The sequence below is a fragment of the Carex rostrata genome, chromosome 2 (assembly GCF_964058835.1).
Source record: "Carex rostrata chromosome 2, lpCarRost1.2, whole genome shotgun sequence".
In the NCBI taxonomy this organism is placed as follows: Eukaryota; Viridiplantae; Streptophyta; class Magnoliopsida; order Poales; family Cyperaceae; genus Carex; species Carex rostrata.
The window spans coordinates 13,964,107-13,989,137 of record NC_135919.1 but is presented as its reverse complement, the minus strand read 5'-3'; the positions used below and the strand labels follow the sequence as shown (position 1 = coordinate 13,989,137).

At 34.6% G+C, this 25,031-nt stretch overlaps 2 protein-coding genes across 4 annotated transcripts; one reads left to right on the top strand and one right to left on the bottom strand.

Annotated features, from left to right (window-relative positions):
* The first annotated feature begins 13,494 nt into the window (after window positions 1-13,494).
* LOC144543851 (uncharacterized) lies at window positions 13,495-17,772 on the top strand. Of its 3 annotated transcripts, none has more exons than XM_078292303.1 (8): window positions 13,495-13,730; window positions 14,425-14,596; window positions 14,864-15,546; window positions 15,706-15,879; window positions 16,151-16,267; window positions 16,526-16,705; window positions 16,823-16,869; window positions 17,190-17,772. In XM_078292303.1, exons 1-8 carry the CDS (start codon window positions 13,683-13,685, stop codon window positions 17,527-17,529), a joined length of 1,761 nt encoding a protein of 586 aa, XP_078148429.1. In that variant the 5' UTR covers window positions 13,495-13,682; the 3' UTR covers window positions 17,530-17,772. The 3 variants fall into 3 exon arrangements, with proteins under 3 accessions (XP_078148429.1, XP_078148420.1, XP_078148438.1); XM_078292294.1 differs by having other exon boundaries at window positions 13,502-13,730; window positions 16,511-16,705; XM_078292312.1 differs by lacking the exon at window positions 16,151-16,267 and having other exon boundaries at window positions 13,502-13,730.
* Window positions 17,773-18,291: 519 nt separating this feature from the next.
* Window positions 18,292-24,610, bottom strand: LOC144543868 (protein ALTERED PHOSPHATE STARVATION RESPONSE 1-like). The gene is made up of 6 exons (XM_078292323.1): window positions 23,921-24,610; window positions 22,352-23,075; window positions 21,750-21,925; window positions 21,090-21,313; window positions 20,079-20,537; window positions 18,292-18,979 (listed from the first exon to the last, which is right to left on the bottom strand). The coding sequence occupies exons 1-6, from the start codon at window positions 24,413-24,415 to the stop codon at window positions 18,637-18,639; spliced, it is 2,421 nt and encodes an 806-aa protein (XP_078148449.1). The 5' UTR covers window positions 24,416-24,610; the 3' UTR covers window positions 18,292-18,636.
* Between the last annotated feature and the right edge of the window lie 421 nt (window positions 24,611-25,031).

Sequence of the window (25,031 nt, the reverse complement as noted above, 5' to 3'; positions counted from 1 at the left end):
CCACATTCTTCTCCATGCTTCTACACATGCAAGGTGGCATAGGTGTGAAATGACCATTTTGCCCTTGTGGATAGGATTGATGACATGTCATCTGGATAGGATCAATGACGTGTCATGCAGATAAGGTCGAATCTGAAAAGACCCGAATGCCCTCGGCCCGAACACAAATAATATTCGTATAATTATTCTGAACAATTATATATATATTTTTCTTTCGGTTATTTGTTTCGGTATCGATGACATGTCATCTGGATAGGATCGATGACGTGTCATGCGGATAAGGTCGAATCTGAAAAGATCCGAATGCCCTCGGCCCGAACACAAATAATATTCGTATAATTATTCTGAACAATTATATATATATTTTTCTTTCGGTTATTTGTTTCGGTATCGATGACATGTCATCTGGATAGGATCGATGACGTGTCATGCGGATAAGGTCGAATCTGAAAAGATCCGAATGCCCTCGGCCCGAACATAAATAATATTCGTATAATTATTCTGAATAATTATATATATTTTTCTTGCGGTTGTTGTTTCGATAATTTATACAATGTGTCCTGCACATTTATAAATTAACCGGTTAACTTTTATACAACGTGTCACACACGTTTATAAATTAACCAATGTTTTTGCTTGTTATTTTTACATAACATTTATAATTTAATTATAACACGTATAATTAATTATAACCATCTTATCATTGATCATAACCAATTTATAATCAATCAAAATAAGATTCTCCGATTAACTCCTATATGGTGTGACCCAATAGGATCTGTGTTATGTTGGTAAACAGAGTTAAAACCATTTTAACTTCTATAATCATGAGCGGCATCTGGCAACACATCATGACCATCCAATTACACAGATGATGCTGTACTGTACAATATCACGATCCAGTAAACAATTTATTTGTGTCTGTTCTTCTGTCTCATAGCTATCAGATTAGTTTCAAGGTAGATGTGTGTCATCCTTGCTAACTGAATTTTTTCTTGATCTTGAGCAGATTATCAAATATGATTACTCTTTTAATCATACCGCGCGCTGATAATCTTACTCTATCAAGGGGCCCAGTGATGCTATAGCTCGTATAGAGATACGAGGGACAAATAGTATTCTTGGTAAACCATCACTACCTCAGCTAAGCCATGTATACCGAAGAGCTACCGTTATAACTGCATTTTACCGACAGCGTTTGATAACAATCACACATATACATTTCTTAGTGGGAAAGATGAATACCTCATACTTTAGAACGTGACACTGAATGAAAACATAAATGACACGAACACAATTCTATTTAATGTTTCATTCGGGGTCTGTCAAATACCATGTTTCTAGAACATGTATCTATGTGATTAAAATGACATCTCGTGTCAGGTGGTTTGTAAAACTTAACCATCTTTTAATCCACATACTAACCTTATAGCGGTAATTAGTATTCCTGCTAATTACCTTGGTTAGTGACCTTTTAAGATTAAGAGTATATATCATCTATATTATGGAGTTTCACAATTTCAGTCATGAACTCGAAATGATCCATAAATTCAATAATACTCAAGGCAACAAAATGATATTAATCATCCAATTCATGAACAAAGCTTTATGATAAATTATCGTATTATTGACTTCTAGATTATTACAAACTAACAATCTCCCATTTAAGCTAGGAGTCAATCATCATAGACCCTACTTATATACAAAACTCTATATTCTCTAAGATCTCGTAGATCCTGAGAAAATTTCACAGCCAATCTTCTATGTGTTCCAAACTCATAGAAGCATTAAGCATCTAGTGCTTGGCTTGAGGAAGAGATTTTGTGAGTGGATCAGCTGTGTTGCTGACTGTGTCAATTCTACTTTTTTTTACATCACCTTTATATTAATTATATCTTTTATAATTAATTATAAACATCTTATGATGTTTATGATCTTTCGTATTAGGTGATAACGTTGTAGACGAGAAACATATCCTTAGTTCTTCTCAAGAACTTAAGGACATTCTTTACTGCATTCCAGTGCTTTATGCCTGGATTAGCCTGATATCTACTCGTCACACTCAAAGCGTACGAGACATCAGGGCGAGTGCACAACATGGCGCATATGATAGAGCCAATAGTCGAAGCGTATGGTACTCTACTCATAGTGCTTTGCTCATCAGTTGTCGAAGGACACTGAGTCTTGCTAAGCAGTGCACCATGATTCATGGCAGGAATTCTCTTTTAGAATCCTGCATGCTGAATCGATTCAGCACTTGGTCAATGTACGTGCTTTGACTTAATCCTATAAGTCTCTTTGATCTACCTCAGTAGATCTTTATGCCTAGTATATAGACATCCTCGCCCAAGTCCTTCATCGAGAAAACTTTTCTTTAATGAAGACTTGGCTAATTGCAATAGAGGAATATCGTTTCCTATATTAAGAGTATGTTATCTACATATAAGATTAAGAAAGGCGATGACACTCCCACTAGTTTTTCTGTACACATAAGATTCTTCTTCGCATCTGACGAAGTCAAGCTTTTGACTTCTTCGCCAAATCGAAGATTCCAACTCCGTGATGCATGCTTCAATCCATAAATGGATTCAAGAAGCTTGCATACCTTCCCAGCTTTCTCTGGATCTTCAAAACCCGTAGGGTGTGTCATGTACATTAAAATGGGCTACGGTGAGTTGCGAAGTAAAGCGACTATTTTACTTCACGCTCATATTTTACGATTTTAAAGTTAAAAACGTCGATCCGAACCGTTCATCTTGTTCTCCATATTGAAATGTGTTTGGAGACCAAATTTTACATTTTTTTGGATTTTTTTTTACTATTTATTAAGCAATTTTTTTAAGTCGCTGATCTGATGGTCCAGAAAATTTTACTATTTTTCACTGTTCACAGCAAAACAACAATTTTCAAAAATGCTTAATAAATAGTAAACAAATTCCAAAAAATATAAAATTTGGTCTCCAAGCACATTTCAATATGGATTAAACATCTAACGGTTCGGATCGGTCATTTGCACTTTCAAAATAAAAATACGGCGTGAAGTAGATACGCGTTTTACTTCGCAACTCACTGTAGCCCATCTCATATATACTGAGAGAGATTGGTTAAGATCAAAATAGTAGTTCCTAAGCTTTGGTGCTATCAATTTGTTTTTATGGTTTCAATATTCAAATAGTTGATTTAAAATTCTTAACATGTTCTCCATATTAAAATGTACTTGGTGATCAAATTTTATATTTTTTGAAACTTTTTTACTATTTTTTAAGAATTTTGAAAATCAGTGTTTTGAATAATAAAAAATAAACAAAGAAATCTGAAAAATACCGATTTAAAAAAAAATCCTTAAAAATAGTAAAAAAAAATTCAAAAATAAAATAAAATAAAATTTGGTCTCCAAACACATTTTAATATGGTGAACATCTTAAGTACTTTAGATCGATTATTTGAACTTTAAAAACTACAAAAGTGAATTGATAACACCAAAGTTTAGGAATTACCATTTTAATATTAATCAACCCCACTCTCTCTCTATATATATGGATGCATATTTTGAAACAAGATACAAAATTTATAGAAAATAGTTTTTTTTATAAACTTTTAATCAAGAATAAAAATGCTATAATATAGCAATGTATTATAAGATCAGTTAAACGACAAAATATACCTTTAATTTATGCATATTTTAAACAAAATTTCAAGACATTAAATTTTTTGTTGAATATGTGGTAATAATATATAATGCTTCTGAAGTTATGCTGCAGGTCTTGGGAAATAAATCTGTTGCGATTCTAAAGAATCGGAGAAACTCTTCTTTTTCAAATCCAACTATTCATATGTTTTGAGATTCGTTTATAAAAACTAATTCTTTTTGAAATTCGTGCATTCTAAAAATTTAATGGTTGGATTTGAAAAAACAGAATCCCTGCCATTCTTTGAAATCGCAGCAGATTTATTTCCCAGCTCTCGACTCCTGTGACCTTGTACCATATTAATTGAGGACATACAATACAAACTTTCTAAATCACATATGCACCGAGAAAGGGGAGGTAACACAATTGGCTAGAAAAATGTCTTAGAATTGTTATACTCAAAGATCGAGAGTTCGATTCCCCCTCACAAACCTTGGTAGCTACTACCAAGTTTTAAAAAAAATAAAAAAAAAATCACATATGCACCTCGTGTGAAATTTGCATTGGTGTTCATTTCGCACGGAGAGGGAGAAAAGCTCGTTCATTGGAGGAGACTGGCAAGACAAGCGAGACAGATAGCGCAGAGCCCTGGTGCCAGTGATACAATGTGGCCAATTATTTTACTCTCCATTTGTGCTCTTGGCAATTGCAGGCTGTTACTTATTTGCTGGTAGATGGATACTTAATCAGAAATTAAGCAATTCACAAAATAAGCAAAGCTTAATTCGGGTCATCTGAATCATCCAATTATGTGCATTTCCTCTAGTAATCCAGTCAAGGGGGGTTTCCATGATTTTCTGTTACATTTTCAAGCATACAGCTTGTCAAAGCGAGTTGTTCAGAATGGGTAACTATAATTCAACCCATTGAGCTGACTATTTATATTTAGGTACCGAGTAAAACTAGGGTGTTCTTAAGCTCATCAAAATGTTTGATGAGCTTAACTCCAAAATATATTATATTGGTTTCAAACGACAAATCTAAGCCGTTGAAATCTATCTACTTCACAAGTGATAAATTTACATGCAAAGATTTTAAGTTTTCGAATTATTTTAGTATATGATCAAGCAGTCAAAATTATAAGAATTATAAATTAATTTTAGTGCATTCATTTTTTTAACACTTTTTGACCACTTGACTTTATACAAAATTAATTCGAAATTCTAAAAACTTTACATGTAAATTCATCACTCGTGAAGTAAATCGGTTTCAACGGTTTAGATTTATTATTTGAAGCTAATCTAATAGGTTTTGGAGTTAAGCTCACCAAACACCTTGGTGAGCTTAAGAACACCCTAGTTCTACTCTTTAGTACCCGCCACATAAATAGCTGCATAGTTGATGTTGCTGAAAAAATAAGAGGAAAAACAAAAAGTTCTGAACCGTGCGATCGAAATCACGAGCGATCACCAAGCAAATCCAATAGTCTATACATTAAGCTGTGGAAAGGCCTTTCCATCTATCAAGGTATCCTAACCTTAAGGTGTGATAACTATACATTAATCGGTTTTAATAAGATTTGAACATAAATTACACTATGTTATATATTAAATAAACCGCGTACTTAGATTAGAAACACGATTTTTTTCTCTTTTAAAAATAACACTTGAATATATACACCGATATTCTATAATAATAAAAAAATGAAAGTTATATATGTAATAGACTAATAGTTGATGTTGTTAGATCATTATAGTATATATTGGGGGCAGGGTGCGTTCGATGGGCATCGGATATTTAGATCCAAATCGGTTCGATGCTACTTGAAATCATCTGATTCGCTTCATGATTCATGCGTGCTTGATTCACACGAATATTAAAATGACGTGAACAAATTATGAAGCGAATCAGACAGTTCCAAACATACATTGGAGTGATACGTGCCCTGCTTCCGTATATATTACACAAAATTCACCTCTAAAACAAATTGTTTTATTTTTATTTTTGCTGAACCTTGTTTGCCAAGATAAGAAGATTAATATGTAGCCGTGCTTTTTGTTTGTGCTTGGTACAGGGGTTTTGCAATTGGCATCTAATGCTTAGATAAGACATGTCTGATGGACAGAAGGACAGTGAAATGCAACAGATCGGCAACCGCACTTGCTGTAATTTGATCAGATACATTAACACTTGCCTTTTTCTTTATTCGGTTGAGGAGATAGATTTTTGTCATTTTCTCCCTTGATAACCATACTTTTGAATGGATTTCATGTCTAAATAAAGTCCGATAGCTTTGGATGAATATTGCAATTAACTCTATATCATGAGTTTTGTCTTTTGTTAGCAAGAGGTGGATGCAATAACGAATTTGTTTTCTTCACCTTCTTTATTTATTTTTTATTATCATCAAAAGAGATATATTTTTTTTCTCAGATGTTAATACATACAAAGAAGGCCCTGTTTGGTCTATAATTGCCTTATATTCTATCAAGAATTATAATTGCATTTTTTTTATTGCATTCCTTACCTGAAAGTGTATTCATATTTAATGATAATACTATTTATACATTATATTGTTATGGCTAAGCTCCTGAAATTATAGATTTAATTTATTCGACAAAGTGCTGAACTTGAACTTTTTTATTATAATTAAAAAATGATGAATACTCTGGGTATTTGATATAAAAATATGTAAAGGTATGAACAGATTGAATTTTAAGTATAAATCATTCTTAAAATGCAAATAGGGATAAAAAAAAAAAAGTTTCTCAATATTTTATATATGGTCCTATTTAATATCATAGAGATAACATCCGATATCAGAAAACTCACAGATTAAATTCCTATCCCTATGTTTTATTCCACTTCCAAAAATAAATTCCAACAATTATTTAAACTGGTAATCATAGAGTAAGAAGAAAAATTGCTTAATTTTATCTCCGAATTTTTTTTCTCGTACCTAAAAGAAACAGTGTGCAATATTTTCTGATCAATTTGGGGCATGCAATATCAGAGAGCATAGTTGTTGGGGCATCAGGCCTTTGGGCCAACAGGAGTAGACTCAAATAAAGCCTATAAAATGATTGGCGGCTCAATAGTTTTTGGTTGGTGGCCTATTAACCCTACATCTGGCTATTAATTAAGCAATCATAATAACTTGAATTTATATGATCTCCACGCGGAATGTAAAGTTACCACTACTTGAATCTCTATCGTCTTCCCCAATCCCCACTAAGACACGCCCCAGTGATCACATCAATAAACAAAAATTCAAATCAACCACATGTATCTCATCTTCTCAGGTTAAATTTGAACCGTCCTTTAGAAATTAGCACAGATCTTAAAGCTCATATATTTGAGAAGGAACTCCGTAAAATCTAGAAATGGAGAGGGGTTTGAGATCATTTTCAAATTAAAGAACTGTATTTTCAACGTGCTCATTACATAGTTTGCGGCTCCAATATTGAATTATCACATGTCATGTCATTATAAACCAAGCTGATCCACTATTTTGTGCGTGCTAGTTTTCAGTTACATATATACATGGAGCAAAACTAGGGTGTGATGTGCTCACCAAGAGGAGTTGGTAAGCACACCTCCAAATGACTATCAGATTGACTCCGAACTACGAATCTAAACCGTTGAAATTCAAGTACTTCGTGAGTGATGCATGTACATGCAAAATTTTTAAAATTTCGAATTCATTTTGCACATTGTCAAGCGATCAAAACAATGAATATTTTATAAATTATTTTTTTAAATGTTTTATGTATTAATTTTTCATCATTGTTTTGACCGCTTGACCATGTACTTAATAAATTCGAAACTTTAAAATATTTTATGTACATGCATCACTCACGAAGTACTTGAATTTCAACGGTTTAGATTTGTAGTTCGGAATCAATCCGGTAGTCATTTGGAGATGTGCTCACCAATCTCTCTTGGTGAGCACATCGCACCCTAGTTTTGCTCTATATACATGTATTATAAGAGTGAGTATTTTATGTGATACCTGACAGCGTAGAATACCCACGGTCGGGCCAAAATCAATTTGGTGCTTATTTGAAATATAGGGGTCCGTTTTTTAGATTCGTATCAGATTGAAACGAACGACTCAGATCTGAATTTGCATCCTCTGAGATATCTTTCATATTTTGCATGACTTTTTGGAAAACCTCGATCGTTCAAATACGTTCTGCACGAATTTCAAAACTCAAATAATACTGACCCTTGCACTATCCCCGAGTAGGCACCGGACACGTAGGTCACGCAAAATATGAGATATCTCAGAGGATACGCACTCAGATCTATGGTCAGGTATTGCAAAGGATCTGAATTCATATCAGAAGAGAGCAGCAGTAATGTAGTCCCGACTTGGCGGGCCTCGTTTCTAATAGTTATGGATTTCCTAAAATTGTGATTTTTCAGAAATTCTAGGAAATTATTCAGGTACAATTTTGGGCCATATTTATACTGGGCCTTTCGAGGCCTACTTCCCTTGTTGTTGAATATCGAAAATTGATGGGAAACAAACAATGTGATGTATGATGTATCTGGGAGACCGAGATCCATTTAGCAAAAATTAAAAAGCAATGTAACATATCACGGCCTGCACTTAATGGTACAAACTACAAACTAAACAAGAAACATGGACTTGAACCTTGAAAAACCAAAGTGTATTTTATTTGTATGATTGATGGCTGAATTCTCTGTATCACAATGAAACATGATCTATTTTTTGCTCTGGGATTTTCTTGTTTGAGTCCCAAGACTTGTCCAGAGTTTAATATGGATGTATTTTCTCATCATGCAATGATGCAAGTGCACATCTCAATCATATTTTTGTTTGTTAAAAAAAAAATAGCATTAACCTCTTTAGCAATGAAGGTGTCATTTAAATTTAGTAATTTTTGTGGTAGTTTATGGAGAATAAAGCGGTCAAATCATAATGATAAATAAATGATATCTTCATAATACATTTTCAGGCTTAATATAATTTAAATTTTGTTAATAGTACATGTATTATGTATAGATACAACTAATTAACAAATACCAAATCTTTTATTGGTCCATTACCTTTACTGTATTTGATTAAACTTGCTATTAATTTGAATTTCTGTTTTGTAATTAGAATATTTTAATGAAATGGACTGCATGCTATTACACTGACATATATGCTGCTGAAATAAGCACTTTAACACACAGCAAAATCTAGCTCAAAATCTCATAGCATTTTCAAATTTTTTTTTTCCTGACTAAAATCTCATAGCATTTTAAAGTTAAGGTTCCAAAACTCGATAAAACAGATTTATCTTAGCTATCTCGTTGCTATTTAAAACTATACCCAAAAAAAAAAAAAAAAAAGCTTGTATTTTTCCTCATCCGGTTGTGTGAATTTCGTTTGAGATATAACTTGATTAACTTCTCATTATAAAAAGAAATACACACTAAAAAGTAATTATATAATTAAAAAAACAATATCTCAAGATAACAATTAACAAGCGTAAAAAGTATATTTTAAGTAGAGACATGATTTGTTTTTTAAATGGATCAAGAATTCAAGTTCCACTTACAACTTCGCAACTTTCGCAAAGCTTTTAAAAAGAAATTAGCACCTCTGGAATATCAGGCCTAAATATAAATAAGACTAAACTCATCCTCTCTTAATCTCTTATGCTATTCAATGATTAAAGGAAGTATTAAAATAGTAAAATTCCGAATCTTGCCCTTATATATAAAGATACAGAAAAAAAAAATGTGAAGAAGAAATTTTGAAAGCGTCAAAATCCCAATAATGGAAAACGATAGCATTTTCTAGAAGGATATTAATATTATATATAGCCTCTAATCTCTCACTTAATAAACAATTTTTAATTGTTTTTTAATCCATAAACAAGCGTTTATTGACACAATAACCAAGTGTGCATTGATATATTTACTTAAGAGTGCATTCAACAATAGCAAAGTGTATATTTTTATGAAATTTAGAGAAACTTAAAAAGCACAACTGGATTATTACTAACTCATTCAATAAATACATTCTTCAACTTTTTTCAAGCAACTATAAATACTTATAAATATTGATGTATACTTGTCTATTTTAATTATGACATAAATGCATCTAGGGAGTGGTTATTAGACATGTTATTATGCTGTTCAATTTGTTTATTTTCTAATAACTTTTAACTATTTTTTTCAAGTTTTTTTTTAAATCTGAACAAGCGTGTATTGATTGTAATAGTCATATTCATTGGTGTAATACTCAAGTATGTACTGAGCAATAATAAAACATATATTTTAAAATAGAGGAGGGTTCAAATGCCTCCATTTTTTGTGACTCCATCATACTTTCATTTTTAAAAATTTTAATAATTCAAAATTTAAAACTTGAAAATCAAAATAAAACCGTTGGATATGATCTACATCATTTTGTCTATGCACATGTAAAAATTTATGACATTTCAATTTTGTTTTGATTGTCATCAAGAACTTGTAAAAACGTACTAATGTGGATGATTTCTAGACATTGATTTTTCAACTTATTGATTCACATATAAACAAAACCGAAATGTGATAATTTTTTATGAGCATGTAGAGAAAAAAACATAGATCACATCTAACTCTTTTGTTTTGACGTTTATAATAAATTTTGAGTTATTAACGTTTTAAAAATAGATGCATGATGGAGACATAAAAAATGGAGGCATTTTAACCCTCCTCTTTAAAATATTTGGAAAATAAATTTAAAAGATAAATACTGTTGACAACAATCAAAATATGTTCCGACATTTTTAAAAATACCTAATTAACAAAATATTTTAATAATAATAACCAGGATTTAGATAGAATTTTAAAAGTACCCGTGGAAAAAAGTTCACGGCTCCAACTTTTTTTTTTTTTGCAAAACAAATTTTTTTTATTTTTTGTATTGAAATATTAGAAATGTTGAATATATTTCTTTGAAAATAGATGGAATACAATATAATTTGATTTATTAGAAAGACTATAACAAATAACCCGGATCAACATTTTTCCGGTCGGATTTTTCGCGACTGTAAGAAAAATTAATATATTTCGTTATGTGTTATTGGAAAAAAAAAATACTTGGATTCTGAGTTATTGATCCCGGTTCAAAAGTCACTTCTAGGTAATACAGAAAATATTGTCATCCTTCTAGTACATTTAATTTCTAAAAAGTTGTATCTATTTTTGAAAAAAAAACAAAAACTTTAAGTTATTTAATGATTGTTATTCAAAAGGAATAAATGTACAAGATGACAATATTTTCTAAATTACCTAGAAGTTGTTAAATATGTGTTCTAAAAGTTATCTTATATTGATTACTTTTACATGTTATGTTTATGAATTAGATACTACATGCATTTTGTTCCATTAAATTTATGTTTATCTTTAGAAGTGTTCAAAAAGATGCTCTTGATCTTGAACCATAGAACTCTAAATGATAACAAACATAAATCTCTAAAATGTTCACAAATTTGGTTATTAGCATGGAACACTAATATACCATAGAACACTAATATATGGATTATGTTACTGTCATTAATGTTTTCCTTGTGTCTCAGAATTCTAAGATATGAGATGTATTACTTTTTCACATGAGAAGTATATAATGTAATTAGTATTAAAAGCTACTTGTCATAAGTTGTGATAAAAATATTAGTTTCTTATATATAACTTGTGTGGGAGAAAGTTATATGTCAATAGTATCATTGACCATCATTTATAATGAGTGATGATATTTTTATGGGCCCCTTGGTAAAGTATAATTATAATGCATGCAATATAATTGAAGTGTAGTTATATATTTATAATTTACTTAAAGAGACTAAGAAACAAATATATAATACAAAGATGACACAGTCCGACTTTGTACAATATTCATAATATCATGTGGCAAGGAATAGACACAAGTGATGTTAATTATAACATTACTTTAAGGGATCGTGTATTGTAAAAGGATACTTTACATCTGTGTCATTTGGATAACTATAATGTATAGCTAGTACCGCTTATAGTTTATGGTAATAAAATATTTTATACCATTGCCAACATGATATCGATGCCACAGGGTCACACCAATAAGGAATTAATTTGAAAGGCTAGCTCCTAGATTTATTTGACATGTATGACATGGCAAATAAATGAATTTCTCTACTTAAAACATGAGATAAATAATTATAAGAATAATTATGAGATATTTTGGATTTAATTAAATGTTTAATGCAATCCAAATATTTGAAAAGATCAAGCGGGAAAAATCTTTATGGGCTGCAAAAGAGAGTTTTTGTGGGTAGTAAAGAGTTCTGAATTTTTACCACAGTTCCTAAACAAAACACAAAATAGTTCCTGGGCAAAACCAAAGTGCATAAATACAGTGTGTTCGACCAGAGCCGAAATAGATAGTTCCTGGCTGAAACGAGGCCGGAACAACTGCCCAGAAAGCAGTTTTTTTAGGATAACTATTTTTGGCTGAAAGGGAACCATGTGAATAACTTCTAGGACGTGGGAACTGCATATAGGTTATTTAAAGGGGTCTCCACTGACTAGAAGATATATGTTTTGATTTAGAGAGTAAAATTCTGCCCATACACTCTCTTTCTCCCGTTTTGATCTCTCGTGTATTGAGAAACCACAAACCATAAACTCAAGATCTTCCATTGGAGTATAAGGATTAAGGAGCAACTGAAATAGTACTCTATAGCAAGAGGAAACTTCAGTTTCTAATTAATTTCTTGGTGGATACCGTGAAGGGCTTCTACTTTGAAGTCTCAAATTGGTGCAAGACATTCTGGGAGGCCATTTCGACAAACGAAGGTATCCAAGAGATCTAGAAGAGAATACGACTTCTCTCTATTTAACAAATTGACATTTGGTAAAGGTATATCCAAATCTCTTTTGTAGATAGATCTGTAATAGATGAATGAGTAGATAATTATTCATACATATGAATTGCTTTAATAGAATTAGCATAATAAAGTAGATCCATAGATGCTTGAAAAGGGATTAAAAAATTTAATTTTATCGCCTTGCTGCATCATGAAATCCTTCGAAAGTGACTTTTGAATCAGGATCAATAACTCAGAATCCAAGTATTTTTTTTTTTACAATAACACATAAAGAAATATATAATTTTTTCTTATATCCGCGAAAAATCCGGCCTAAAAAAATATTGATCCAAGTTATTTATTGCAATCTTTCTAATAAATCAAATTATATTGTATTTCATCTATTTTCAAAGAAATATATTCAACATTTCTAATATTTCAATACAAAAAAAATAAAAAAATTCTGTTTTGCAAAAAAAAAAAAGTTGGAACCGTGAATTTTTTCTGCGGTTTCTAATTAAAATTCGAAACCGTGAAAAAAATCTATGGTTTGAGTACTTTTAAAATTATGTTTAAAACCTGATTATTATTATTAAAATATTTTGTTAATTGAGTATTTTTTTAAAATGTCGGAAATATGTTAAGTTTGTTATGATAACTATTAACATAAATGTTTTAATTGAAATAGATAGATATGGATTAATAGTTTAATACCGTCTACTAATACTATAATAAACATATTAAATAATAAACAAACGTGTACGTGTGTTTTAAGGCGTGCAAATAGTTTACAGTATGTAAAAAGTCAGTCGACTCCACCGATAGCTATCAACCCTGCAAATGTTGATACTGGATTGGATTGTTTCAAGCATGGCCCACATGTACGTCGTCACCGACAGATTTCTAATAGAGGCCCAATTTATCACTGACTCGGTAATACCCTTTGAAAGAGAAATAGAAATTTCTCCATCAATCAGACCAACCAATTAGTGCTCCATTTTCCAATTTTCCTCTTTATTATTGCGTATTACTTGCTCAAAAAGACTCAACGCCCCTTCCCCTGCCCCTTCCCCTGCCCCTTCGCTTTCTCTTCTCTCTTTTGTCCTTTCTTTTCTCCTCTAATCCGTGGCTCTTAGCTCAGATAGAAGATAAACCAAGCAACCGCGATTTGACAACCGGAAATTAGTAGAGATTTTAGAGTTTAATCATGGCATTCAAGACTGTGTTTTACGCTCTTCAAGATGTGTTCCCTCAGGTAGAGTTTATCGCATTTTTTTCTTTACAATTAATCGATTTGGTTAGATTGACCACTACTGATGTTTTGACAAAAAAAAAATCAGGCGAACCCTTAAGTACTCGAGGGCTACAAATTATTGGGTTTAATTGAAAATTTAGTAGCAATTTAGGAAGTTATAATCAACAAGTGAGGATGTTTGAGATAGATCAGGACACAACACCTGGTGCTTGAATTTAAGGGTTTAATTGAAAATTTAGTAGCAATTTAGCAAGTTATAATGAACAAGTGAGGACGTTTGAGATAGATCAGGTCACAACACCTGGTGCTTGAATTTAAGGGTTTAATTGAAAATTTAGTAGCAATTTAGCAAGTTATAATCAACGAGTGAGGACGTTTGAGATAGATCAGGTCACAACACCTGGTGCTTGAATTTAGAAGCTCCGTTGATAATACTTGGTACTGGAGTTGGTTTTACCATGGAATTTGACCCACGGTTTAAATTTAAAATCATTTTAGAGCAATACAGGGCTTATGAAAAAAGTAGAATCGTTAACCAACAAACTGTTGCATAAGCTGATATTTTCTTATGGTAAACCCTTATGTGATATTTTCAAGAATTTCAATTTCCCCTTTTTAGCCATGGTTTGATTGTGAGTTGTGATTGAATTTATGAAATGCTATAATTTTCCAAATATTTATAAATTTAATGTAGGTTGATCTTCGCATACTGAAGGCAGTAGCCAGTAAATATTCATCAGACATCAACTCAGCTGTTGAATTTGTGCTTTCTGACGTCCTGCCAGTTGTCAGCGAAAGTAAGCCCACTGAGACATATTACCCCCTTCCTCCTAAATTTGACGACGTGGACCAGACTTATCCTACTTGTAAGTACTTATTGATATTATTTGAGTCAAAAGAATTGCATCTATCTGTTTGTTTATTCTATTTGGTAAATACTGCATTGGTATAGTACTAAAATCACTTTTACTTAGTTAGGCTTCTGTTGTACAACCAGCCAAATACCGAAGCAGATTAGGCAATTTCTAAATTATCTTAGTTTCATATATCCTTTTGGACAAACCAATACATGTAAGCATATTTCTTTTGCTTTTTTAAAAAGCTAGAACTTAACTATGCTTGCAAATTTTCAGTTGAAACTGAAGGGAAGGGCAGTTCCTCGGTAAATCAGATGGGTTTTCTACCATACCCGACAATTGAAAATTATAACCCGTTTCTTGAGGATGTCCCATCTTCAAGTTATGTAGCTCAACTATCATCTTTGTCATCATCGGAATCATCATTATCATCAACAGCATCCTCCATGAAGCAATCTATGGAGAAAAGTACATATGCTGAAAGCTCAAATTCTCAGTACGGGTCAAACTTATACCCACATGAAAATACCTTTAATGTCAGTGTAAATTCGGCTAATTACGATGCAACTAAGGATTTAATTCAGTTGGAGGACTACAGTGAACTGCCGTATCAGCCCCTGAACAACTATGCGGCCTTAAATTCTGATTCGATGACGAATTCAACTACTGATATCGATCCAAATGTAATGGATTATGCAATGGCTGATACTGGTTACAAAAGCTGTTCAATGTATGAAAATGAGGAGCCAAAATCAGAAAAGAAAGATGAGGTTTCAGCAAAAGTTAGCGAAGAAAAGGTACCTCTATTGCTGAAAGAGACTTTTGAGGAAAGTGTCACATCTGATGTGCCAATAATTCCTGATGAAGAGACACATTCTGAAGGAGAGGCAAAAGTATCCAAGAGTAAATCTGAATTTGAGGCTATTGATGAATTGATTGATCACGTGACAAAGAGCAAGGTATCCTATTACCTGTTTTACTGTTGTATTTGAATTACGGCATAGTAAAACTTTTTCTTAGTTCATCATTGTTCCAATATGGAGAAAGAAATTGTCGTTTAACCTAGTTGCTTTTTGTTCCCTTGAAATTTCTCATATTATATCTGGAGCCCTATGCAGGAAATATTATCTTCTGCTATGCAAGCAACAATTTCTAAAATAAAAGAGGTGGAATTGCAACAAGAAAATGCAAAACTCTCCAGGGAAGAAGCTGCAAAGGCAGATGAGAAGTTAATTGAAATGGTCGAGGGATTAGACAACATGATTAAGACTGCAAAGGAAACTAACGATGAGGTATATTTTCAAACCTCAGCTATTTTTCCTGTCTTTTCCTGCCTCATGATTTGTGAATACTTTATTGGATATGTTACTTTTTATTTTGGTTTTAGTTATATATAGAGGTCCTATTGACACAGAAAATACTTATTTCTAACAAACCCCCTCCCCTTTTCCATTAAATAGGGGAGAAGACAAGTTTAATGAGTTCTTGGAGGTCCATTTTTTCATCTTCATGTAACTAGTTCCTATTTATTGAGTTATGTAATCTAACCAAGTTATGTATCAGCATGCTAGACAAGTTAAGGAGGAGAAATCTCTCTTGGCAAGAGAAGCTGAAGAGCTACATTCCCGGCTCCTCAATTTGTCTTCTGAGAAGGATGAATATGAATCTATTGTTAATGAGGTAAAAGTATAAAATGATCAAATATGCTAGAATCATATGCTTCCAATACCAGTGTTCATAAATGTGCTAGAAATCATATCTAAATGATCAGGTATATTCGGGTTAATCAACTTTTTTCCCAAACAAAAAAGAAAGAAAGTCATGTCCATGGGTATCTGGATGAGGTCAGGTTTTTGCCACCTAAACCTGTGTCAGTCATACCATACCTATCATGTATTTTTTGTGTTTACTGATAATTCGCAGCATGCGCTTGTACAGATAAATGACACACTGGATGCACAGCTTGTAATTGCAAGGGAAGAGAATGCAGGGGCTCAAAAGGTGATAGCTGAAAAGGAAGAGAAATACCTTAAGATCCGTGCAGAGAAAGAGAGCACCTTGGAGGAGATGAAGAAAGAATCGTTGGTGCTTAAGAACGAAGCAGAGGAAAATTCTATGGTTAGTTTTATCATGAAAGAATTCCTTAGTCCTTTTGAGACTACATGTGATTTAATACGAGGTTCTTCATAGTAATAAAATGTACTAATACAGACCAGCTTAACTTTGAAATTGCAGCTAAGGGAGTTATTATTGGAATGTGGCCGCAAGGTTGACGTCCTTCAGTAAGTTATATTTATATACATAAAGGTTGTAAATGTTAGATACAGACATCTCCATAGTTCAAAGTAACATCAGAGAAACTATTATCACTGGGTTCTTAAAGCTTACCGAACCACAGAGCTTGTTTGTAAAGGTATCTAATTGGGTTTGCTTTTTTCCCTTTTAGCTCAAAGATTATTACAGTAAGGGTTGGATGTTTTTTTTTTCCCCAAAAAGAATTATTTAAATTGTATATTGCTCAATTAGCATACTTCAGAGTTCAAATCAATTCAGCATCTAATAAAAAAGATATACTTGTAATTCATAATTCATTTTTTTCCAGAGGAGAAATATCCACCATTAAGGAGGAAGTAATTACACTCAAAGAACAAGTAAACAAATACAAAGAGCTCAACACAGCCGTGGCCAACACATCAGTGCCAGACAATTTGGCATTTGATACTCCAGTCCTACTGGCACCCCCATGCAGTTTGGCCTCTTCAACTTTCTTGGAAGATAATGAAAGCAGAATTTTTGATGGAGCTACTTCTATTTTTAGAAATGATTACCTAAAAATCAAAGAACACAAGAAAGAAGAGGACTTGCCTCAAAATCAGGTTTTGGAGACTGATGGAGAAAACCCAAAGGCTTCTTCAGATGATGAAGACTGGGAGATATATTGATATGGTGACGGTTAAGATTACTATTGTACAGTTTATAGCTAAAACATAATATAATATATGTGACCATCTGTGTTTGAAATGTGTGTGTGGGACTTGCAATTGCCAGTGCATGGTTGTAGTTGTGCCCGTGCCTATTCTTTTAGCACGCTTGTCATTTGGAATTTCCTGTCTGGATTGACTTTCAATTGTGTATACAGATCCTGTGATCTGGATGTATATATAAATATATATAACTGTTCAACACACTTGAGACTGCTGTAAATATTATCTTTGTGAAAAGACAAAATAATGTTCCTGGTTCTTGCACATGGCTTCACTCGAACTTTTCTCTTTTTATGTTGGAGGCCATATTTACAACAAGCAAGACCATATATCTACTTTGCGCTGATTACAAGAAATCAATCTATATAATGATTGCCAGAAACATATATTGCGGCCAAAAAAGAGAATCATTCTATATTGTTTGTATTATTTCACATGTTTATAACTTTATACGATACATCATACAAGTACAACATCCAACGCCTTACACCTTGTTTGGATGGAGAGTAGAGGAAGGGAGGGGAGGTTATGCACTAACGCCAATAAACTAACATTAAACTTTCTCTTACCGATCAATATTCCAAATAAAACTGAAATATGCCCCCTTTGCAAAACACAACGGTCATAATACATCCAATATGACCCATCTTCGCATATCAATTGCATCACCCAATATAATAGATAAATATTATCATTCTAATGCATCGTACGAGAATTAGCTTAGACTTAATGTTTTCAATTACATGCTCTGAATGTCAAAATTTACACGACTAGATATTCTCTGTAATGACATCACGTAATAAATAAAAAACGATATAACCACACAAAGTTCTGAAAAAATTACTATAATGATCTAAATATCAGTAGCAAGTATTGTTCCTATATTACAATGCACTACTGCATCAGATCAAACGGACATATCTTTGCAGGAATTGGTCGAGTCGTAAGTGCACCTAATTCTATTATTAACACCAACATCAGTAAACCGGATGCACATAACATCTTTATATAAAACTTACAAAATGGCAAAGAATAAAGAAATATAAATACAAACGACACTAGTAACTAATCCAAAACCTCAATTCTGCTCTGTGAATTGGAGGAGAGGCTCCTATACATCCCTGAGGCGGCAGAGGCAAACTCTAACAAGGACCGAAAGAGCTCTGGCAAGTGGGTCCGAAGGCTTGCAACCGATTTCTCTCTAACTTGTTTGCAGAGTCTTCGGTGATTGTCTTCTTCCTCTTTAAGTCTGATCTCTAATTGCTCTACTTGGATCTTTCTCTCCACTATTGGATCTTGGGCTTGGTTCTCGCCCACTTCAGCACCTGTTGCCTCAGCTAGAGATGCCCTTTTCTCCATGTACTTGCGGTACCAGTCATCAAACTGTCTCCTCCTCCTCTCAAGCTCCCTGTAAGTTAGGGTACAAAAGAAAATATAAAGGGAACTTTCATTGTAAACCCTAGAAAAGAAGGCAACCAGTAATCATGCATCAACTATACAATCTGGATATATCACCTGAACCTTTCCAGCTTTCCTCACCAATTGTTTTCAAAAAATCTCAAATTACTACACATTCTACCAATGTAAAGAAGGCATGCATAAAGAATGATAATTGGTAAATCATATAGACAAAAATGTCGATCACATTTTGTATGTTCTGTATGGTACTATGCTGCACAGCTGCGCACAAAAGACCTCACACCTGTATCTGATACCTATCCAATACTGATACGTATACAATTCACAAACGATGCATACCATACACAGCTGGTGGCTTGTCATAATATTCAAATTAAAAACTGAAGGGATACGGGCTGGCGGATATGCAAGACAATGTGAATCCAACCAGTTCCTGCCACAGAAAATCACAAGGGCAACCTCAACATGGTGCAACAAACTCAAGTGGGTTCAGTTGCTTATATAGCAACTGGGAGAGGGTAGTTATTTTCTCCTCCATGACGAACTAGTCATGAGCTGAAATCTTTCCAGTCTGTTTCGAATTAAAAATCAAGTTTTTGGCAGTTTAACCTAGAGGAAGCAATCAGCCAGTTGTCATGACTCAAGTCATCATGAGTTGGGTCGGTCGGGTGGTCACGCTTTGGATCATTCCCGGGTTTTGGGTCGTCAGGCTTCAGATCATTTTTGGTATTAAATTTGTCTCGGGTCAGGTCAGGTCAGATTTTGGGTTGTCCGGTTCTGGATTGGGTCAAAGTCGGTTTAAGACCAGTTTGTTTTGAGTTAGGTCATTTTAGGTCACAGTTATCGCAAGTTCCAATCAGAACGAATTCAGACCATCTCGAGTTTGGATCACTTTTAAGGTTTCAGGTCATTCAGATGCAAGACAAATTGAGTTCAGGTGTCCGCCTCCAGGCATTCTCAGGTAGTCCCGCTTTTATATCAAATAAAGTTTGCTCACCAAACCATTCCCACCATTCAAAATTTGCACCCCTGTTTCTATCTTTTATATAGAACAAGGTTTGCTATGGAATACAAAAGCCAAGAGATACCTGAATGTATGTTCACATCTCCTCTTTGCAGTGAGCTCATCCCGCTGCAATACAAGAATTGTATTGACGACCTCAGAAAAACTCAAGATCGCGGTTTTTGCTAGCTCAAGGGGCAACTTGCTAATATGATCATTCCATGCGTGCAACAAGTACTTGATTGGGGTCTCCGGTGCCCTTGGTGGGGACGAGACTTTCTCCTTCAAGCTGCTCTCGATTGGTATTATGCTTAATCTCACCCATTCATTCAGGTTCTTGACGTACTCCTTCTGGTTGTCTATCAGATTTCCAAGTTGCAAGTGCAGCTCTTTTGCCGTGATGTGGAGCTGAGATGTCTGCTTAAAGTGTTCCTCAGTGGTTTCTTTAGGAGGTAGAGGGATTTCATATGGCGCACGGTTATCAAGGATGGTCTTATATTGTATTCTGTGGTGATCGTGCATTGATTGCCACATCCTTGCCATCCTGTTGCCAGGAAATTATGATTATTATGTCATAGAAAGAAAGTAAACAATTAATCTACCGACGAAGACTGAAAAGGGATGACAAGAATATATCAACCATCCTAGCAGATTTGAAAATGAGGTCAACATGACCTCTTTTGTCTTGAATTATACACTACATAAAATTATTCTCATGCTACGTAGTATCTTGACTAATATTACTACAAAATACATACAATATACATAGAAAAATAATAATGAAATAGCAATATTTTACTAGTTAAGTAGGCACCAAATAAAATATCACCGAGCTACATTTAATTATCAGTTGGTACAAGACTCGGTGCAAATGGATAAAAAGAGAGAGTTTATTTTGATTATTAAACAGAAATCATCAAGATAGAACTGACACAATATTGCAGTTATAGAGGTACACCAGATTTGCAAGCTTAAATACACAACATGCAAATGAAGCAGTATGACAGCAGACAAACTAGGATGATATTATAGAGCCGGATATGCAAATACCAAATTTGGAAGTGCTTCTATGCGAAAATCAGAATCAGGAACATACCCATTCACAAGCTCTACGAGCTTTGGATAGAGGAGGTCATCTCTGAGATGGCTTATTTCGGACACGGTTGAGTCCATAGATTGCATGTCAACTATGTATCTTGTGTGCAAATGGCCGACTGCTGCCTTAGTCTTCTCAAGTACTTCAGGTCTGCCGCCTCTTTTCTTTTGCTTGTTCAAAAGTGCCACCTTTCCTTGGTACTCAATTTTCATGACCTCTCCTGCCTGAAATAGTTAATTTGGTACAGCAACAAGTATTATAGAATAATAAAAAAATAAGTTGTTATCAAAATTTAAGTAACAAATAAGGACAGAAAAGGACCTACAAACCAAGGACAACTATTCAGCAGTACTTGTATGCAAAAGCCACAATCAAAATCAGTACAAGTCAAGTTGGCACTGCATCGGCACTGACTAGTTATTTTTTTTAAGCAATTAATACTGCCTTCCATTGTTGTTTTTGTCTTTTCCTATACTGTCCGTGTCCCTTCTTCCCTTTTGGGCAGAAAATATCAGCAAGACCAAGGTTTGAATAACTTGCTCCGGTCCAAAAGATGAAACACATTTCTTTGGATAGCAGTCCCAAGACCATTATTTAACGAAATAAAAATAAAAAATAAATAAAAAATGCATGTAAAAGTAATCAGTGTATTATTTATACCTTCACTTCCTCGTACAATTTTTTCTCCCAAGCAAGCAGTTTATCCAATATCACGGCATGCGTCTCTGGTTCATCAATTTCAATTTTGTCATCCATGTCATCTTGTTGAGGTAACCCTTTAAATGACCGATTCCAAGTGATAACTCGCATAATTTTATCAGAGTGATTAATGTGCCCTGAAAAATTAAACAACAAAGAGATTTACATACCTCCCTCTCATACTTTTAATGCAATTGTCTGTTGTATTTGAAACTCTCCCAACTATATACATGCAGATAAAACCAAAGAGTATTACGTTCTGTGATGGAAAATAATATTTATCTTGTACGTTGATAATGTTTGCCCCTACTTCAACTGTATGTTTAGATGTTTCATGTTATGAACCTCTCTAATCAAGTCAATTTAAATCAAATCGGGAGAAATGCAGTTATTTTCCACTTGCCTTGCATTCTTTCCGATAAGTCACTAAAATGTCAGTTTCTGTTGTACAAGCGAAACATTAAGGATTATATGCAGTGACTGCCAAAAAAGGGTAAACTGTAGTTTGTTATTTGCAAGAACCATAGCCATTGCCACTTGGACCTTAAAGAAGAGATCCTCACCTCGACTGCCAGCAAAGTTGGAGTGATAATGCATCCTTGTAGCCTCAAGCATCTTGCTCACATCTCCCGCACTCTCATAAGCTTTCAGGAATTGATCATCCAGGTGGTCAATCGCCTTCAACAGATTTAAAGGACTAATGGTGGACCCTGGTACTGTCACGATCCTCCCTTTTTTAGAAGAATCAACTGACATGGGCGCAGCACTAGCAGATACGGTATGCTGGTGAACTGACCCCCCACCACCACTGTTGCTGCCACTGCTGCTAGCAGTGCTAGGCTTTGCCTTCTTCACTTGCTTGGGTGGCTTTGGAGGAGGTTCAACTGGCATTTCTACCACCTTTGGCACGACTTTAGGTGGAGGGGGAGGCGACCTTTCGATTTTCTCTTCTTCAATTATTACAGGTTTCGACGATTCCTGCCAGGAAGGCTCTTCAGGCTGGCTAAGGATAGAAGGATTGATTGCATCAGGAGGCCCAAAGATGAAGTAATCCCAACCACCCTCACGTGAGTTGTCCATTGGTGGAGGTGGGTCTGAGGTGGGGATCGAGGGTTCAATTGGTTTTGAAGGTTTTGAAGGTTTTGAAGGTTTTGAAGGTTGAAGCTGCACTGCTATGGAAGGAGGAGGCCGAGGTGGGGAGGATGTAATGGTGACTGTCGAGATGGGCTCACTTCTTCGGAGGGGTTGGTGGTGGTGATGATTTCTGGACTTCGACAAGGTTTGCTCCTGTTAAATTATAAAATGGTGTAAACCTTTGTTTGTTTTTGTTACTAATTAGATTCACTGATGTTGCACTAAATCAAGTAGTAAAAGAAATGCCCTCGGCAAGTATTAGGTTGAGTTCTGATTAGCCCGACAAGTACTGCCAAAAAAAGGGGGCACCCCAAACCATCCTACAATTTGCAAAAAAGAAAAGTACTGCAGTGATGCCAAGCATAGATGGCAATGAACTCAATGTAATGTGGGATAAAAAAGTGCAATTAGAGATGATATATGTAACAATAGAAATCTGGTCCTTCTCTTAATTGGTGACTCCTAAGTCCTAACTACTGCGAGTTTCTTGTTAGAAAAGTAGGGCCTACTATTTCAAATCGTGTTGTACGATTGAAACGAAAGGAACAGATTCATAGAAATAGTCCCTGAATTCCAAATCAGGTTGACCGGTCAGTTCTTTTTAAATCGGATGGTCCAATTTGGAATAGTAGGGTATAGGATACAGACTCAACTACTGCTATGGTTTTAAGTCTGCAGTTTATGCACATAGTACAGTGCAGAGTCGTTACTGGAGTATTTGGGAACAAAGTCACAGAACCTGAATTCCACAATTAAAAATGCTAGTCCACACTCCTAAAAAGCGCAAGTAATCCCCGCAAACAGTGAAAATCCTTGCTTTGGTGCTAATCAGGAACAGCAAGCAGCCACATAACACTATCAAGTAATAACTACAATCACCACCATCATTTCTTCACTTATTAACAATTCAAAAACCCTACACTGCTGAACCTAATTTCTATAAAAAAAAAAAATTAAAACAACTCCTATTTTCTAAAGTTGGAGGAAATGCTTTGTACCTCTTCCTCTTCCTCTTCCTCTTCCTCTTCCTCTTCCTCTTCTTCATCTTCATCTTCCTCTTCTTCCTCCTCCTCATCGTCTGCTTCCTCATCCTCCTCTCGAATGGAAGCCTGGGGCTGGGGCAGCGGTTTCTTCAACGGCTGAGGCAGGGGTATATCCGGCATACTAACTGATCTTTGAAGCGGTGGTATATCCGCTGGGGGGGGCGGAGGAGGCGGTAGGGTCTCCATCGGCGGTTGCAAATTGGGCACAACTGAGTTCGAGTTCACGCCAGGGGAGGAGGCAGGGTTAGAGGCTGACGAGGAAGAAAGGGGGATCTCAGTGTGGGCGTAGTCGGAAAGAGCGGCGCCGGTGTTCTTCAGGGACACGGCGTAGGAGGAGTGCGCGGCAGCGAAGGCGTTCCGTTTAGAGACAGCGCAAGCGAGAAAGTATTTCCGCTCCTTGCACCGCGAGATCGCCTCATCTTGGTCGATCTTCGACTGGGTGCACCCCATCAGAATTTTAGTCTTTTTCTTACTTGCTCTATCTATCTATATTCTATACTATCTATTCAATCTGTAGATCTCCTTCTATTGATCGGAGATAAGTCGGCCTGGTGAAGTGATGGAGGAGCCCGGGAGCAGAGGCGAGTGGTTACAGCGCCGTTGTTGATCGCTGAGAGAAAAGTGCCGGGCCTTTGCGCTACTTTTTGTGTTCCCTTTTTTAATGCTGATCGCTTAATTTATTGTTTATCTTTGGCTCTTTTATGTATATGCCCTTCTTTTCTTTATTATATCCACCAAAGTTGACAATTTAATCGGGGCTTTCTTTTTTGGAGAAATTAGTTCGAGTTTATTGATTTTGCAAGAATGAATTGCAGTGGTAATTAGATACAATATTAGATTGGTTAACCTTTTAGATTTGTATTAATGTCTTTACTTATCTACCTTCTTGACTTATATAATATTTACTTGAGTTAATCTTTAATTCAAAAGAAGAACTAAATTTTTATCTAGTGGCTAAGATTGTGCTCCAGATAAAAGGAAAAATCTTTCATTAAAAGAAACGAAGGGAAACGGCCAGTATGTTCGGGTTGTCGTGCCATTCATCCGTTCTAAAAGAAAATAATCG

Bases quoted from the DNA above. Each gene is read 5' to 3' on its own strand.
- LOC144543868 (XM_078292323.1), bottom strand. From the start codon at position 24,415: ATGGGGTGCACCCAGTCGAAGATCGACCAAGATGAGGCGATCTCGCGG. The intron at 21,926-22,351 runs GTGAGGATCTCT...TTAATTTTTCAG, and splicing joins CAACTTTGCTGGCAGTCGAG to GGCACATTAATCACTCTGAT. The intron at 20,538-21,089 runs GTATGTTCCTGA...TCCTGGCAACAG, and splicing joins CTCGTAGAGCTTGTGAATGG to GATGGCAAGGATGTGGCAAT.
- LOC144543851 (XM_078292294.1), top strand. From the start codon at position 13,683: ATGGCATTCAAGACTGTGTTTTACGCTCTTCAAGATGTGTTCCCTCAG. The intron at 14,597-14,863 runs GTAAGTACTTAT...GCAAATTTTCAG, and splicing joins GGACCAGACTTATCCTACTT to TTGAAACTGAAGGGAAGGGC. The intron at 16,706-16,822 runs GTTAGTTTTATC...TTGAAATTGCAG, and splicing joins AAGCAGAGGAAAATTCTATG to CTAAGGGAGTTATTATTGGA.